General features: G+C 35.8%; 1 protein-coding gene across 3 annotated transcripts in view; it reads right to left on the reverse strand.

The window, feature by feature from the left end:
• Window positions 1-1,901: 1,901 nt before the first annotated feature.
• LOC115218609 (axonemal 84 kDa protein-like) overlaps window positions 1,902-16,665 on the reverse strand; it is an 85,583-nt gene continuing 70,819 nt past the window's right edge. For 2 of the 3 annotated variants that reach the window (XM_036508168.1, XM_029788510.2), the window contains exons 15-19: window positions 14,780-14,866; window positions 12,520-12,591; window positions 9,182-9,331; window positions 8,167-8,265; window positions 1,902-2,112 (exon numbers count right to left, since the gene is read on the reverse strand). In XM_036508168.1, coding sequence (XP_036364061.1) covers window positions 1,975-2,112; window positions 8,167-8,265; window positions 9,182-9,331; window positions 12,520-12,591; window positions 14,780-14,866 — 546 coding nt within the window. In that variant the 3' untranslated portion in view covers window positions 1,902-1,974. The remainder of the gene's footprint in view (window positions 2,113-8,166; window positions 8,266-9,181; window positions 9,332-12,519; window positions 12,592-14,779; window positions 14,867-16,665) is intronic. The other variant, XM_036508169.1, reaches the window with a different exon arrangement.

Consider the following 16,665-nt stretch of genomic DNA (forward strand, 5'->3'; position numbering starts at 1 on the left):
AAAAAAAAGGATATTACTAGAAGTCTCTTGTTGGCTCTCTACACAGTTGGCAACCATTGAGTGATTAGATGCACTTAATGAGCTGGATATTAAAGAATACTTAATTAATACAGGAGAACAATTCTGAACATAATTTCTGTTGAGTTTGCTTTTACACTAAAATTGACTGATTTGCTGATTTCAAAACTTCAGTCCGTTTTCTTCTATCAGGTCAAGTTTTTTGTTTCTGCAGCTTACTCGCTGAATAAGCACAATTGTATTGGTTGTCCATAGGTAATAGGGCTGGTACCACCAGCATGTAAAAAGCAGCCGGCACACTCTGTAAAGTGTTGGCATTAAGAAGAGCCTCCAGCTGTCGAAATCCTGCCACAGCAGACAATTAGAGTCTGGACAGCTCCTGTCAATCTGTCCAACCCATGCCAGCATGGAAAACAGACATTAAATGATGACGAACACTGGGGAACGTTTTGAAAACATTTTTAGTTGGGTTGCCTTTTTAAGATTAGTTCTACCTTATCAGGTGGTGCTGGTTTCAGAAATACCATCAGAAATAATTTTCTATCACATCAAAGTTTTTTGATAAACAAGAATTCATTTTTTACCAAAAAAATGTCAATTTTGCCACTAAATGCAAAACTGAAATTAAACTAACAGAAACCAAATAGTTCTTTTTATTCTTTAACAAATATATTACACAAAATGTTTAATAACAGACTTTTGGAAATACAAAACCAATGCCAATGTCTTCTGCTATATTTGTGCAGCAAAACAAAGTTACAAATTTTATGAAGAAAACTTATCTTTCTTGCTTTGGCATAAAATTGGTTGACCAAGACAAAGCCTAGACACTCCGTATGTTGTGTAAAATGTGTTGAAACACTGGAATGGTGAGTGTCTGCAATGCTTAAGCAGAAAATTTCTAGCTTTGCCTGGTGAGGAAAAAGTGATGAGCAAAGAGAAAGATTTCACTAAGACATTGAAACCCTTGAGATTAAGCATCAAGTTGGGTGGAATACAAACATGATGGCTGACTACTGGTGGACATTGGGGTTGTTTTTGTATTTTCTTCTCTTGCAACTGGACATATTTTTGAAATACAAGACATACCACGGGAAAAGTATTTTCAGAATTGTCAACAGTATTAAAGTAAGCAAATGTAGATTTGTGATGGCAAAGAGCATACATGCCATGAAGTTCTTTGACAATGCTTGACAAAAAGTAACCTTGACCTATGTGACCTCACATTAAGAGTGTATTCAAAATACTGATTCTCATACGAAATAGTTATGGTTCAACAAAACATGTCTCACCCAGTAGTCACACTACATCAAGCACAGTGTGGGCATATCTGCAGACAGATGTCACAAATATGAGACATGATGCCAAGGACTACAGAAATGTATTGTTTATTAACATCTAATCATATAAAGAACATTTCTGTAATGGTCATGGCATTTAAAACTGGTCAGATTGAAAATAGTGAAAGTTGCTTGAGTTTTATTTGCCTTTTATTTACTGAAGATACTTAAATCGTGACTTTTGTAGTTGCATTTGCTTTAAGTGATACTGAAAAGGTATGTTTTCAAAGTTATATTAAGATCCATACATGGGTCAGCATCTAATGAAACCAAATCTCTCCTTAGAAATGGTGACAATACTAGAAATGTTGGAAAATGGACTTTTGAGTTTGTAAAAAATCTTCATGTGATAGAGCAAATTGGATTTCATTTTTGAAATCAGCACCTCAAAATTACTAGGAAACATGTCTCCAACACCGGACAACAGAAACCTCGTTCCCCAGTGTAATTAGCCATTAAACAAGAAACGGTCATCTTTTCAAACCACAACTGAAAGAGAAAGGAAGCATCACACCATTCCATTTTCACAAAATTAAATCTGTATATTATTTTTTGGGGTTTTATTGCATCTATAATATTGATCTGTTTAACATTTCAAATCATTAGCTGGTCAATGTTATGAATATGTTAACACTCTTGCTGCAGTAAGCATATGTTCCACACAGTCCCTAAACTCTGGTGATGTTTTCTTCAAGCGTTCAACAGCTTCCTCTGATCCACTTCCCTTGACCATGTGGTAAAAATTGGAGAAATACTAAGAATAGAGAAAATTATTTAGAAATTTAGACTTTTCCCAACATTGAATAAAAGGAAACAATAAAATTAGTGAACGTTAATTGGGGTGAGAAAAATTTATAAGAAGAATACAAAAAATACTTGTCACGACCGGTCATTCTCAATTATTAACCAACCTTAATTTGAAATAAAATTATCTTTCCACAGATCCAAGTTTTCTACATTTGGCTATTTTGATCATGAAAAGTCTTTTTTTTTTTCTTTGTAAACTGGTTCATTTCAACTTCTGAGGTTAGCAGAAATACAATTATCTTTTGTTTTTTACTTGTTTCAGTCTTTGGACTCCAACCATGTTGGGGCAACTTCTCAGAGGGTTTTAGTCAAATGAATCAAAGTTACAGAAACATAAACAAACCAACACTGGTTGTCAACCCTCACACACAACAGGCGTCTTTCAGTTTCTGTCCACTAAATCCACTCACTAAGCTTTGGTCACCTCAGGACTTTGCAGGAGAAACTTGCTCAAGGTACCATGCAGTGGGACTGAAACTGGAACCATGTGGTTGGGAAGCAGACTTTTTACCAATATCAATATTTTCATGCAGTTTTACGGAGTGTGTACTAATTATCATTCAGCATTTTTGTTTTTTTTTAGAAAAACAAAGAATAGAAAACTCTTGTTAGCTTTTTGATGCTCCATGCATGAAATATTTTAACTTTAACTTTATGTAGAGTAGTTATACTTAACAATGAAGTACAAACTATTAACAAACCATAAGATAAAGCTATTACACCAATAGGACAGGATTTAAAATTTATTTCTACTCAGCCCTATCTTTCTGGTGATTATATCAAAAGTTGCTTTCATTGCCACTGTTTTATATATTCACCCAAACATACTTTTTACATGTTACTTATTTCTTTTTAATGGATCTGATGATTTTCATATTCAGCTGAAATTGCTAATTGGTTTCGATCATTGGTCAGAGCTATTTTGCTTCTGTATCTAACTCCATAAAGAAAGCATACAAATTGCAGTTTTGCAGTTAATAATAATAATAATAATCATCATCATCATCGTTTAAGGTCTGCTTTCCATGCTAGCATGGATTGGACGATTTTGACTGAGGGCTGGCGAACCAGATGGCTGCACCAGGCTTCAATCTTGATCTGGCAGTGTTTCTACAGCTGGATGCCCTTCCTAATGCCAACCACTCTGAGAGTGTAGTGGGTGCTTTTATGTGCCACCAGCACGGGGCCGGTCAGGCGGTACTGGCAACGACCTTGCTCGAATCTTTTACACATGCCACCGGCACAGGTGCCAGGAAGGCAATGCTGGTAAAGATCACACTCGAATGGTGCCTTTTATGTGCCACTAGCCGCTCTGTCAACGATCACACTCGTATGGTGCTCTTTGTACCCCGCTAGCACGAATGCCAGTCATCGAATTTGATTTTGATTTCACTTGCCTCAACAGGTCTTCGCAAGCAGAGTTTTAGTGTTCCAAGAAGGTAAAGGTACGTATAAGTGGGCTGGTTACGCCCCTGGCATAGGCCACAAAGTTATGGTCTCATTTGGCTTGCCGGGTCTTCTCAAGCACAGCATATTTCCAAAAGTCTCGGTCACTAGTCATTTCCTTGGTGAAGCCTAAAGTTCAAAGGTCGTGCTTCACCACTTCATCCCAGGTCTTCCTGGGTCTACCTCTTCCACAGGTTCCCTCAATTGCTAGGGTGTGGCACTTTTTCACACAGCTATCCTCATCCATACGCAACACGACCATACCAGCGCAGTCATCTCTCTTGCACACCACATCTGATGCTTCTTAGGTCCAACTTTTCTCTCAAGGCACTTACACTCTGTCGAGTATGCACACTGACATTATACATCCATTGGATCATGCTGGCTTCATTCCTTGTGAGCTTACGCATGTCCTCAGCAGTCACAGCCCATGTTTCACTGCAATGTAGCATGACTGTTCACACACATGCATCATACAGTCTACCTTTTACTCTGAGTGAGAGGCTATTTGTCACCAGCAGAGGTAAGAGGTCTCTGAACTTTGCCCAGGCTATTCTTATTCTAGCAGCTACACTTTCAGCACACCCACCCCAACTACTGACTTGGTCACCTAGGTAATGGAAGCTATCAACTACTTCTAGTTTTTCTCCCTGGAATGTGGGGGAAGTTGTTCTCTGCTCATTTTCAGTGTTTATTGCACCCGAGCATCCGCCACATACAAAAACTATCTTCCCAGTTAGCCTTCCTTTGATATTGCTGTACCTCCTATGTGTCCATAGCTTACACTGGGTACATCTTATAAGAGTTTCTACCAACGCCTTTTCTACAGATCAAACAGGGCCAACTACCTGAAGGGATTTGTGGTTTGCCTGCCTTACTACTTATTAGGACTTTGGTTTTGGTTAGGTTGACTCTATGGCCCTTCGATTCTAATCCTTGTTTCCACACTTGAAACTTCTCCTCTAGTTCTGATCGATACATTTTAATAGTTGTCCAAAATTAGACTTGTCAGGATCAATTTAAGCTGTGTGTTCTGACATGACTGGATCTATTTAAAGAGACCTTTTGCTTTTTTTTACCTTGTTTCAGTCATTAGACTGCTGCCATGCTGGAGCACCACCTCAAAGAATTTTTAGTCAAATGAATCAACCTCAGTACATTCTTGTTTTAAACCTGGTATTAATTCTATCAGTCTTTTGCCAAACAGCTGTTACAGGGATGTAAACATACCAACACTGGTTGTCAAGTGGTGGAAGACGGATAAATGCTGGCACAAGGACACACACACACACACACACACACCATGTTTCCTTTTGTTATGCAGGTCAATCATTCCTCAATAAAATCAATATCTCTCATCTGATTTTCTTAAAATTTTTAGAGGATTTGTAGGTTTATGTGTCCCATGTCTCATCTAAATCAGTGAACACTTAAAGCAGAAATGAAGGAAAATACGTTTACATGGTGTTTCCTTTTATTCTGCAAGTTACGATACTGCTTTCCCCCCATGTGATGTGTGATTTTGAAATGGTTTTTCTTAATTTCAAATACAGGAAATATAGAAATGGGCCAAAGTAAAGATTTAACATCAAAGGAGAAGAAAGAAATTGTGAAACTACTGGGAGAAGGGGATACAACAGCTGTGATTTCTAAAACGCTAAACAGGGATTGAAAAAACAGGTACGAAACACTGAGAGAGTAAGAATAAGGAAGAAAATGGGATTCAAGAACATCACAAATAGAGATAAGAGGAAACTCAAAATAATTATGTGCAAGAAAAGTGGGTTAATCAGCAAAGAAATCTTTGAAGAAGCAAGAACCTCTAACAAAGGGAAAAAACATTGCAGAATATTAAAAGAAATAGGCAAAGTCTTAAATTTTGCCAAATTGCCTCGTTTAAAGAAAAGTACACAAAGAAAAAAAGAGTGATGTGGGAAAAAAGATACCTGAAGACAGACTTTTACTGACAAGTGCAGAGCAACATTAGATGGAGCTTGATGGATGGACAAGAGGCTGGGTGTTACATGGGAAAAGTCAACCAACACGATTAAGAAGAGAGCAAGGTGGTGGAGGAATCATGTTTTGGGCTGGTATAGTTGGAGGAGACATTATAGGTCCATGTAAGGTTGCTGATGGAATCAAAATAAATGCTGGAAATTATCGCAAGTTTCTAGATGACAATGTCTTCCATTGGTACAAGTCAACATCATGAGGTTTCAAGTTAAAGAGCATATTTATGCATGATAATGCCCCTTCATACTCTGCCAAACTCACTATTAACCATTTAACTAAGAAAGGCTTCAAAGAACATAAGATAATGGAATCCCCCACACTCACAATCTCCAGATCTATACCTAATAGAGAATTTGTGGTCAATTATTAAAAAAGATGTATATTCAATGGTAAACAATATCCAAACAAGGATTTACTATGGGAAGCAATAAAAACAGCTGCAAGTAATATTAAAAGTGAGATTGTTGAGAAATTGATAAAATCAGTTGATGAGAGAATATTTAAAGTTACAGATGGTAAAGGAGGCGTATATAAAGGTGTAAAATATATACATAATTGTTTATAAATATAATTATATGGTGGAAGATTTACATATATATGAATGGTCTGGTTATGTATTGTTCTAGATGTGAATCACATTACATGTAGTTTATATAATATTTGTTAACTTGCATAATAAAAAGAAACATCCTATAAACGTGGTTTTCTTCAGTTCTGCTTTAAATGTACGCGAGACATGGAATACATAATCCTAAACATCCTGTAAAAATTTCAAGAAAATCAGACAAGGGGTTTTGATTTTATTGAGGAAAGGAAACATAGTGTATATATAGTATATGTCCATGGATACAATGGACATCCATGGATTATTATTATTACTATTACATGCAATGGGACTTCTTGCCACACAGCCATGTCGGCATCTTGTTCAATATGAAGTACTAGGTAGCAAAACTTTGAGGAACATCGTTCAACATGCCTCTTGACATGAAATTCAATTGTTTATCTTAACATTCCAAAATTATGCAGGAGTATAAATTAAAATGACAAGAATTCAAAGCTGGCTGACATAGGTTTATGATGCACAGATAGTGTAGAATAAAAGCTATCATATCATTACAAATCTGTACTCTTTGAGGCATAGAACAGATTTTGGTTTGGGCATAACACAGTGACATTTTTGCTACTTGTCAACTGCAAGAAAAAGTTATTGGTTTATTTGTTTTTTTTTTTCTTTTTTCCAGTTTGACCATAAAATACTTCAGATCCTTGGCATTCTAGCAAAATTATTTGCCATGATCTGATCCTCTCATGACAACATGGAGTGTTTAGTGTTATCATACAGATCAACATCACCATCAAAGTCAAAACTGGTTGAAGCAACAATTCTCTTCTTACTCAACCTCTGTATTGTTCATCCATTAAGCTATAGTTGAAAATAAGACTTCTTCACAAACAGAACTAGAATCCAGGTAGTATATTGGTGAACTCTTCAAAGTCTGATTCTCGTTAAAAACATATGAAAAATGCTATTTGTGAATGATAAAGCTGCATCTAATCATAATGTATCCCACAGTCAACAAATGAGTAACTCTTGGATCTCAGCTTATGAAGATGACAACCAGACAGTTAACATCAGCAAGATTCACAACCTGTACCAATCTCCTCCAAGGTCCAACCAAGAAAACATTGGAACAACTATCAACAACAAACTGATAGAATAGATCTTCTACTTCCTATATTTTGGCTCTATCTTCAAATGTAACCATAAATAATGTGATCAACTATGGATATATGCAGTCCATACGGTCTGCGGAAAGCTTTATCAAAGAGTCTCCAAGAACTTCAGACTCATAACTGCGACTGACCAGTCCATGTACTGAGCAGTGGTTATCAATACAGTTCGTTATGCTTATGGGACATGGACTCATTATCGATGTCACATCAAACAGCATGGATGGTTTCATTACTCATAGCTTCACTCACCTCTAGGTATTAACTGGAGCAATAGAAGGCTAATACCAATCTTCTAGAATCAGCAGAAAGGACTAGCACCAAGGTCTTGATCATCAAATATCAACCTGGGTTGGCTTTGATCAAAAAGTGAACCAATGACTCCCACAATCAACAACTGAGGGTCAGGAACATCTTGAAGTGAAACTTCACATTTTGTAATATCCAACAAAAGGAGTTCAAAATTGTGCCAAGGAACAGAAAACAAGAAATCTCTTTCTCAGCTGCAAATCCTTTGAGCAAGACAAATGATAAGGAGTACCAAATATATCAAATGAGAAAGAGATGACAAATCGCCATCAGTGAAAAACTCTAATGGTACTGTGGTGAAAATGTTAGTTATTTTCATTAAATCTAGTCACAGAGAGGCCATGTTAGAAGCTGAAATGAAAGCAATTAAAGTAAGCAGGATAACTTCTTGGATCAAGAAAGTTTATGATGACAATAATCATTCCAAAATATCTTAAATGCAACAATATTCAAGAATGAACTAAGACTACAAGTATCCAGTTCTTTTAAATAATCTTACCACGTAGTCTTCCTCTTGTTCCGCTGAAAATACGTCATCAAATTCATCAAGCTTCAGTTTCATTACATGTGTTTTGGACACTAAATACAACTCCCAATCCTGCATAAGACAAAAATGATAAAACTGAGTTTATGTTTTCAGATCAGAGACGTTTAAAACAACATCTTCACTCAAAAGAGAGATGAACAATTATAGAATTCAAATTATTTGTTTAAAAATGATTCTAGAGAGCAGCAATATAATAATAGGTGCCTTTTTGCAAACTCAGATGCTACAACATTAAGAAACGCATGACATGAGGTCTCCCCTCAAAAGAAATTGGACATTTAAAAGTGAGCCAACAAGCTAGCATATTCTTTTCTACTCTAAGCACAAGCCCCAAAAATGTTGGGGAAGGAGCCAATTGATTAGATCAACCCCAGTATGCAACTAGTACTTGATTTATAGACCCCGAAAGAATGAAAGGCAAAGTCGATCTTGGTGAAATTTGAACTCAGAATGTAAAGACAGACGAAATACTGCTAAGCATTTCACCTGGTGTGCTAACGTTTCTGCCAGCTCACCGCCTCAAGCTAGCATATTGCGCTCACAATTATAGTGCTATAAATCAATGACCTTGTTCTTCATTCTATGTAACAACCTCTCATTAATTGATCTACACATGCTAAAGTGAATGTATAATGACAAAACAATATACTACCATGTGTACTGAACAGATTTGGTATTTTTCAGCAGCCAGTCATGGAATTTCATTGCAAGCTAACTGGAAAAATGGGAATATATTCTATGACTATCTACTTCCACATCTCAGAGAGTTCACCCTATAACAATTATTAGATTTATCAAACCAATTCAGGTACTTGCTTCAAAAACTGGATACATGCCCTCCCTGCTACTATAATGTTTTGCACAGAAATTTAATTTGTAATATTAATAATGGTGATGGCGTCATTGATTACTAAAACCATTGAGAAGAAACTGAAAACATTTCATATTGGTTTATAAAGCTACTTACATCACATACTTCTTCATCTTCAAGTAATTCAATACCTTGTAAAACTAACTGGTCTCTCTCAGCAGAATAATTCCAACGTGACCATGTAAAAGCCATGCATGATGCTACCAGTGCCATCTGGTGGTAACAACGTTCTTCATTAACAAAACTCTGTAATTCAAGCATTATAAATATATATACATGTGTGTGTGTGTGCACGTGCATGTGTGTGTATGTACACACACACACAATACTCTATATCTAAATAGGATTTTTTTAGTGAACAAAATTGTTAGATGACATAAGACAGAGTTAAAAATGAGGTATGGGTGTCATTAAGTAGAGGCAAGGAGACCTAACTGGCAGCACATGAAGTGGATGAAATATGTAGTTCTGCTCTCATTTAATTACTGCCGTGGAACAATATATTAACTAGAAGAGTGATGGAGGGATGATAAGGAGATGAGATGGTAGAGAAAGCTTGATGGAGACACTTTGGATGCAAGGCTTTTCTTTACCAAAGTGTGTTGCCGGTCATCTGTCTTATTTGTTCTGAGAGGATCAGTATCTTAGGATCAGCCTTCACTACTTTGTTCCACATCTTCCTGAGTTTCCCTCTTCCACAGGTTCCATCCACATTAAGCAATCAGTAGTCCTTTATACAGCTCCCCTCATCCATACACATCACATACCCCCATACCACCACAGTTTTCTCGTTTGCACACACTACATCTAATTTCTCTTATTCCCACTTTTTGTCTCAATATCCTGTACAGTCAGGATAAAAAAATCATTATGAAAAGAATGTGTGGCCAAAACGATCTCTGACTTCTGCACAGAAGAATGTCATCAAACCTCCCCTTGCTGCTTCTGAGAAAATTTACCCGCCTTCCTTGCATATTAATCTAGGGTTGATGAAGAGTTTCATCAAAGGTATGGATAGAACTGGCAATGGATTGATGTATTTGGAAAAAAAAAAATCTCCAAGAGTAAGTGACACAAAAATCAAGGACGGTATTTTTGTTGGGCTGCAGATTAGGGAGCTGAAAAGAGACCAAGAGTGTGGTGAAGAGCTCAATGATATTGTAAAAGTTTCATGGCTGTCAGTTAAGAAAGTTTGCAGTGAGTTTTGGGGGAACCACAGAGGAGAGAACTATTCTGACATTGTGAAAGAGCTACTGACATCATACAAGATCTTGGGATGCAACATGAGCCTAAAAATCCACTTTTTGAACTCTCACTTGGACTTTTTCACTGCAAATTTTGGGGCTGTCAGTGACAAGCATGGCGAGAGGTTTCACCAGGACATTCTGAACATGGAAACCCAGTATTAAGGAAAGTGGAAGTCTTCTATATTGGCTGATTATTGTTGATCACTAAAAAGGGACACTCCAGACGCTAAATACATTTGAAAATCATACACCTCTACATTTTAAAGGTAATTTTCCTAGTAATATCATACTGAATTTTGAATTCATGAAATACAGTTTTTCAACAATTTACATATGCTATCACAGAAACATGATGACTTATAGAAAATATTCTAAAAACACACTTGAATTCTGCAGATAAAATGTTATTAAGTTCACCTACTTTTGTTTGTGGGACAGAATTTTTCATTAATTCTGTTGATCAATTATAATTGTCAGCCTTATTTCTGTATTAATATAGTACATTTATTGTATAATTTAATTATTCTGTCACATAAAAACCATGCCTGATAGAAAAATCCTAAAAATAGATTCGAAATCTGCATTAAAAGTACTATAAAGTTCACTTTCTTTAGTTCATGGGACAGCAAAAAGTTTGAATTTTGTTGACCATTGTAATACTTGAATGGAACGTATAAACATCTGAATGCATTGCTATGTGTGTTTCCACAGATCACACGTTTCTTAAGATCATAATCCGTATTCCTGGGATGATTACAGTGCACTCCATAGCATTCATGATCATGCTGTAGCCAGCATAATAGGATAAGAGCTTTTATATGCATATTCAAAAGGTTTCCTGTAAACGAACTTAAAGGATGTTGAACAACGATGATGATGATATATAATAAACAAAAATACAGGTAGAGAAAATCACATCTTTAATTCACCATACAAAGCTAACAATTGTTTCTATTGCATTGATATATTTAGATATAGAAAATATAATTTAAATTAATATTGTTAACACAACATTTTCAAGGTAATCCAGAATTACTTAAAGAGGAGGGAAGGACAGTAACCATGACAACCATGACTTTTTTCCGAGGTGACAGAGGAAGAGGCAGAAATAAACAACTCAGTGGTTGTTATTGTAGTATATTAGAATGTTGAATTATTCTCAGAATGGAAACTTAGTTCATATATTTGCAGTTGTGAGCTATTCCAAAGGTACCTAATAGTTTAGTGGTGCTAAACTTAAGAAAAGGTTTCCATGCGATTTCCATTTCGAATTTCACTCGCTGCAGAGACATGCCCAAACTACTGCTCAGTAGGATTGAACCTGGAGCCTCTTTAATGCAAAGTGAACATGATCACATGTTTATGCTTTGCCATTTGTACTTATTTTATCAACTCAAGAGGGATGAAAGGCAAAAGTGGCTCAAATAGAACTTTGAAACTTGGAAAAGTGAAGGCAGGTTATTAAATAACTTGTATTTAATACAGAAATTTATGATATATCCAACTATTTTTTTTTTTTTCATTAAGAACACAGATTTTTTTTCCATTAGAATGTGTAGAATCATTTGAAATGATTCTAGTTTCTTTAATTTTGAAAAGAGGAATGGCAACATGGATTTTGGTGGATTTTGGATGAGATGGAACAACACTATATGTAAGTGATCTGCAATTTAATTTCTTCCAAAACACTTCCAAGCTAACAAGGAAGATTCTACACTTGACCTAGTCAAATTACCCCTTACAAATGGAAGGATTTTCTGGATAGTATAGTTCAAAGTTCATCAGCCTGATAAAAATAGACTAGATGATCATGTCTGAAATATTTTAGATTGTAGATATGTTTGATAATCACAGATGACCTGGAGCTAAACAACAACTCATTGTCTTTCTTCATAATTATTAAAGAATGTAAGAAATGCAGAGAGCTGGAAGAATCATTTGCAAGACGAGAAAAATGCTGAGCAGTATTTCGTCTGTCTTTAAGCTTTGAGTTGAAATTTTGCTGAGGTTGATTTTGCATTTCATCCTTCTGAGATTGATAAAATAAGTACCAGTTAAGCACTGGGGGTTGATGTAATTGACTGATCCCCTCCCACAAAATTTCAGGCCTTGTGACCATAGTAGAAAGGAATATCAAAGAATGTTTTAAAATCGTTAGAAAAGAAGTAAAACTCTTTTTTGAATTACCTTTTCCTGTATACTAACGTAGTTTGTTGAATCTTCAGCAGGGAATATGGTTACTCCACACACTGTAAGTCTCTGGAAAAGAAAAATTCTACATTAAAATCTTAAACAGTAGGTTATTAGTTGAGCAATTTTAGAGCTGTACAAATCATATATTTCTGTTACATTTGACCTGTCCTCCACAGCAGAAGTATTAATGCAGCTCTCCTCAATGAAGAGGATTGGCTTGCAAAATTCCTGTGCCAGTAGCACATAAAAAGCACTTTTAATGGCTGTGGATGCATATTCTAAGTTGGGTCACTAATTTGTAAGGGCTGTGCAATGTGAGGTGACAGGAATGGCACTTTTGTACAACATCACACAGCCGTTACAATAATGAGAGATTAAATAGTACAAATATATGCCAGGTGGAAAGAGACACAACTGCATAAGAATGATTAAGAGATCTATTGATGTGATAACATGTGTCTGTGTATGCGTCATATATACAGAATAATTGACAGGCCGTCATGAGAACAAAATGTATGTGCGTGTATAGGCATAGATGTGTGCATGTGTTAAATACATTTAAGGATGCCAATGAAGAAGGAAACAGTGAAAGACAAGTACTTAGATAAAGAAGTGGAAATATATGTATTGAGACAGCAGTATTCTATCATTGTTTTAGGGATAGATAGTCTTCTTTAAAGATATGTATATAATATTACATAAGTATTGGATAGCAAGCTGGTGGAACTGTTAGCATGCTGGGCAAAATGCCTAGCAGCATTTCATCTGTCTCTATGTTCTGAGTTCAAATTCTGCTGAGGGCGACTTTGCTTTTCATCCTTTTGGGGTCAATAAAATAAGTAACAGCTGAACACTGGGATCAATGTAATCAACTTACTCCCTCCTCCAGAATTGCTGGCCTTGTGCCAAAATTTGAAACCAATATTACTTAATCCTTTTTGACAAGAAAGAATATTACTCATCAACGTGTTTGAAAGGAGCAATGTAAAGGAAGCACTATGAAGTATGGGCAAACAAAACTTGAATGTGGCACCTTGGCAATGTTCCTCTTCATGTGCCATTCTTCATCCAAGATTTTTATAGCAAAATACATGACAGCTCTCATTCTCTAGCCACCCTACTTTTCTAATATAGCTCGCACAGATATTTTTTCATGCTCCTGAAGTTGAAATTCACCATGAGAGGCTGCTAATTTCAGATAATAGAAATGATTGAAGAAAATATTCTATGACAGCTGTGTGCTGCCACTGAAAACACATTCCAGAACACATTTCAAAACTGGAGAAAACATTAGGAATAGTGTATGAACAGTATAAGGGAAATCGTTTGAAGAAAAGAAGCAAAGAGATTCTCTGCTTTTACGATGTTCAGTTTTTATGTTAATTTTAACAGACACACCTCATAGTGGTGTAGAATATACAATGGTAGTATTGTTTTGATACCCAACCTTATTTAATGTGACTGAATATTTTTATAGAGGCTGTGGTAAAGACAAGACAGAGAATAGTTTTGTTCAATTCATGTTGTGACAGTCTGAATTCATTAGGATTTATTACACACGGTCAGTTAATGAGCAAATTTTGAGTTTATATCTGCTGGGGTTTCACAGCTTTAATCAACAATCTCTGTAATCAAGGCCTGCTCAAGCAGGACAGACTAAAGTTATTTAATAACAACTAATATTTGTTGTATTAACCGAAACAGTAAATTGACCAATGTTAACTTTAGACATAAAGCAATGCTCATCAATTAAACAGTTTGATTTGATGCTCTACTATCGGGTTTGATCAAACCTGATGATTTAATTATTTCTAGATTTCACTGAACTAAGAACTAAGCCAGAGTACAAGCAGTCCCAGTGCTTAACCCTTTAGCATTCACATTACTCTGTCAAATGTAATTCTTATTTATCCACATTATTTTGAATTAATCAGGTATCATTTTGTAGCTTTGAGATTTCAATGAAGTGATTGCTTATTTTAGAATGACATTGTAAGGTTGGTGTGAGAGGTTGGATCTAGCCAGTTTGAACATAAAATAGGTTGAATATTTTGGCTTGATCTGTCCGTTTTAAATGCTAAATGATTAAAACAAAAGGGATTTGGCAGTTCTATTGTGCAATCATGTAACAATGGAACTCTATTAAGAAGTTGTTAAATCACAATAAAATAGCGGTAACTTGTTTTTAGTTCGTCTCAAAAAACAAAAAAAATACAACCAAAAAAAACTGGGATATTTGAAATATTTTACCTACTCTAATTAATTCTTTTGGTTTGTACCACTTTTCAAATAGTTGAGAAAGTCCTTCTTCAGGATGTTTCAGAATACAACACATTCCATCCTATCATAAGTGGAAAACAACACAAATTACAGCTGAAAACTAATACAGTTCAACAACAACAACAACAACAATAACAACCACCACCACTGCTGCTGCTTCAGCTGGCACCACCACCACCACCACCACCACCACCACTACCACTACTATCATCACCACCTCCTCTTCTAATGCATCTAAATATAAATTCTATTGTTAAAGAGTTAATTCTTTGATACCTTGCAGCAGCCCCTACTGGAGTACTGCCCAGTTGTTACGTAGAAATATTCTATATATGTGTTGTTGTTTGTTTAATGTTAGAAATGCTCTCGACTCTGTTAGTCATTTCATAGTGTTGTAAACAGTTGTAACTGCAACCGGTCATATAGTTTCTATACAATTATTCTACCTACTCAAAGAATAAAAAAACAAAACAAAAGAATTACCTCGGTTCCTTACATCATATACAAAAGGGACAGCCACAGCAAAAATACTGACAACTTTGTAAGGGGGATATTTATAGTTAAAGAAACTGACAAAACCTTTCTAATATTTATTTTACTTATATTTAAGAATAAATAACAAAATGAACTGATGGATAGTTTGATCTCAAAATAATGTGTGACAGTCTCCTGTTCCAACAACATGCTATGGTGTTGATATCTTACATAAGATAGGCATAGGCTGTGTGGTAAGAAGTTTGCTTTCCAACCACATGGTTCCTGGTTCACTCCCATTGCATGGCACCTTGGGCAAGTGTCTTCTACTATAGCCTCGCGTCAACCAAAGCCTTCTGTATGGATTTGGTAGACAGAAACTGAAAGCAACCTGTAATGTGTATGTGTGTGTGTTTGTTTCTGTGTTTATCCTCCACCACTGCTTCACAACCAATGTTGGTGTGTTTATGTCCTCGAAACTTAGCAGTTCAGCAAAAGAGACTGCTAGAATAAGTACCAGGTTTAAAAAGAAAAATAGGTACTGGGGTTGATTAGCTTGACTAAAATTCCTCAAGGCGGTGCCCCAACATGGCCACAGTCTAATGACTGAGGTAAAAGATAAAAGATAAAGATGAAAGAAATGCAATGTCTCAGAATTATACAGAAGGAGAATTTATATCTTAAGATGTTTAGCTCAAAGTAAAATGAAATGACAACAAACAAGATTTAAAGCCCTGGGTGAACTGAATTTGCTGGGAGTTTATATCTATTCTGCAACACTTGTTTTCTCCTGTTTTTTGGTAGTCATTTCTCACTTTAAAAGAAAGCTACAAATGTAGGTAAGGAGCAAAGTTAGTTGAATCAGCTGCAGTCAGTATCGAAAGGCAGAAAATGAAGTAGTTTGGCCGTGTGACATGACACAATGGTACTCTACTGGACACTGGTACTGGAAAACCAACAAAAGGTGTTGTTGAGTAATACCAAACATTGAACAGAGAGGAAGGTGGTGAAGGTCTTGAAGTTTGCTGATGTCAAGGTAAAATGACACAGTGCTTCTCGAGACTTTGGTAGATTGAAATGTTCATTATAATTCATTATGTACTACAGAAGCAGTATTAGATTAAAATAGCTATCTGTGTATCATACTTAATGCAAATACGTCACAGGAAGCCATATTAACTGTAGTATTCATTTGGAGACATTATCTCTCATGGACACACTGTTAAGTGAGATAGATATATCTGTAGCAGACGAAAATTGTTATGAAGTGATGATAGATTTTATTTTAGCATCTACTTGCTAAGGAGAATGAACTGCTAAGAAAAGGCAGAAATGTGCAATTAGCATTCTCACCACCATTGTTGGACAATTTTTGCCAGCTTCAGA

Source organism: Octopus sinensis, linkage group LG13 (genome assembly GCF_006345805.1).
Source record: "Octopus sinensis linkage group LG13, ASM634580v1, whole genome shotgun sequence".
NCBI classification, from domain to species: domain Eukaryota; kingdom Metazoa; phylum Mollusca; class Cephalopoda; order Octopoda; family Octopodidae; genus Octopus; species Octopus sinensis.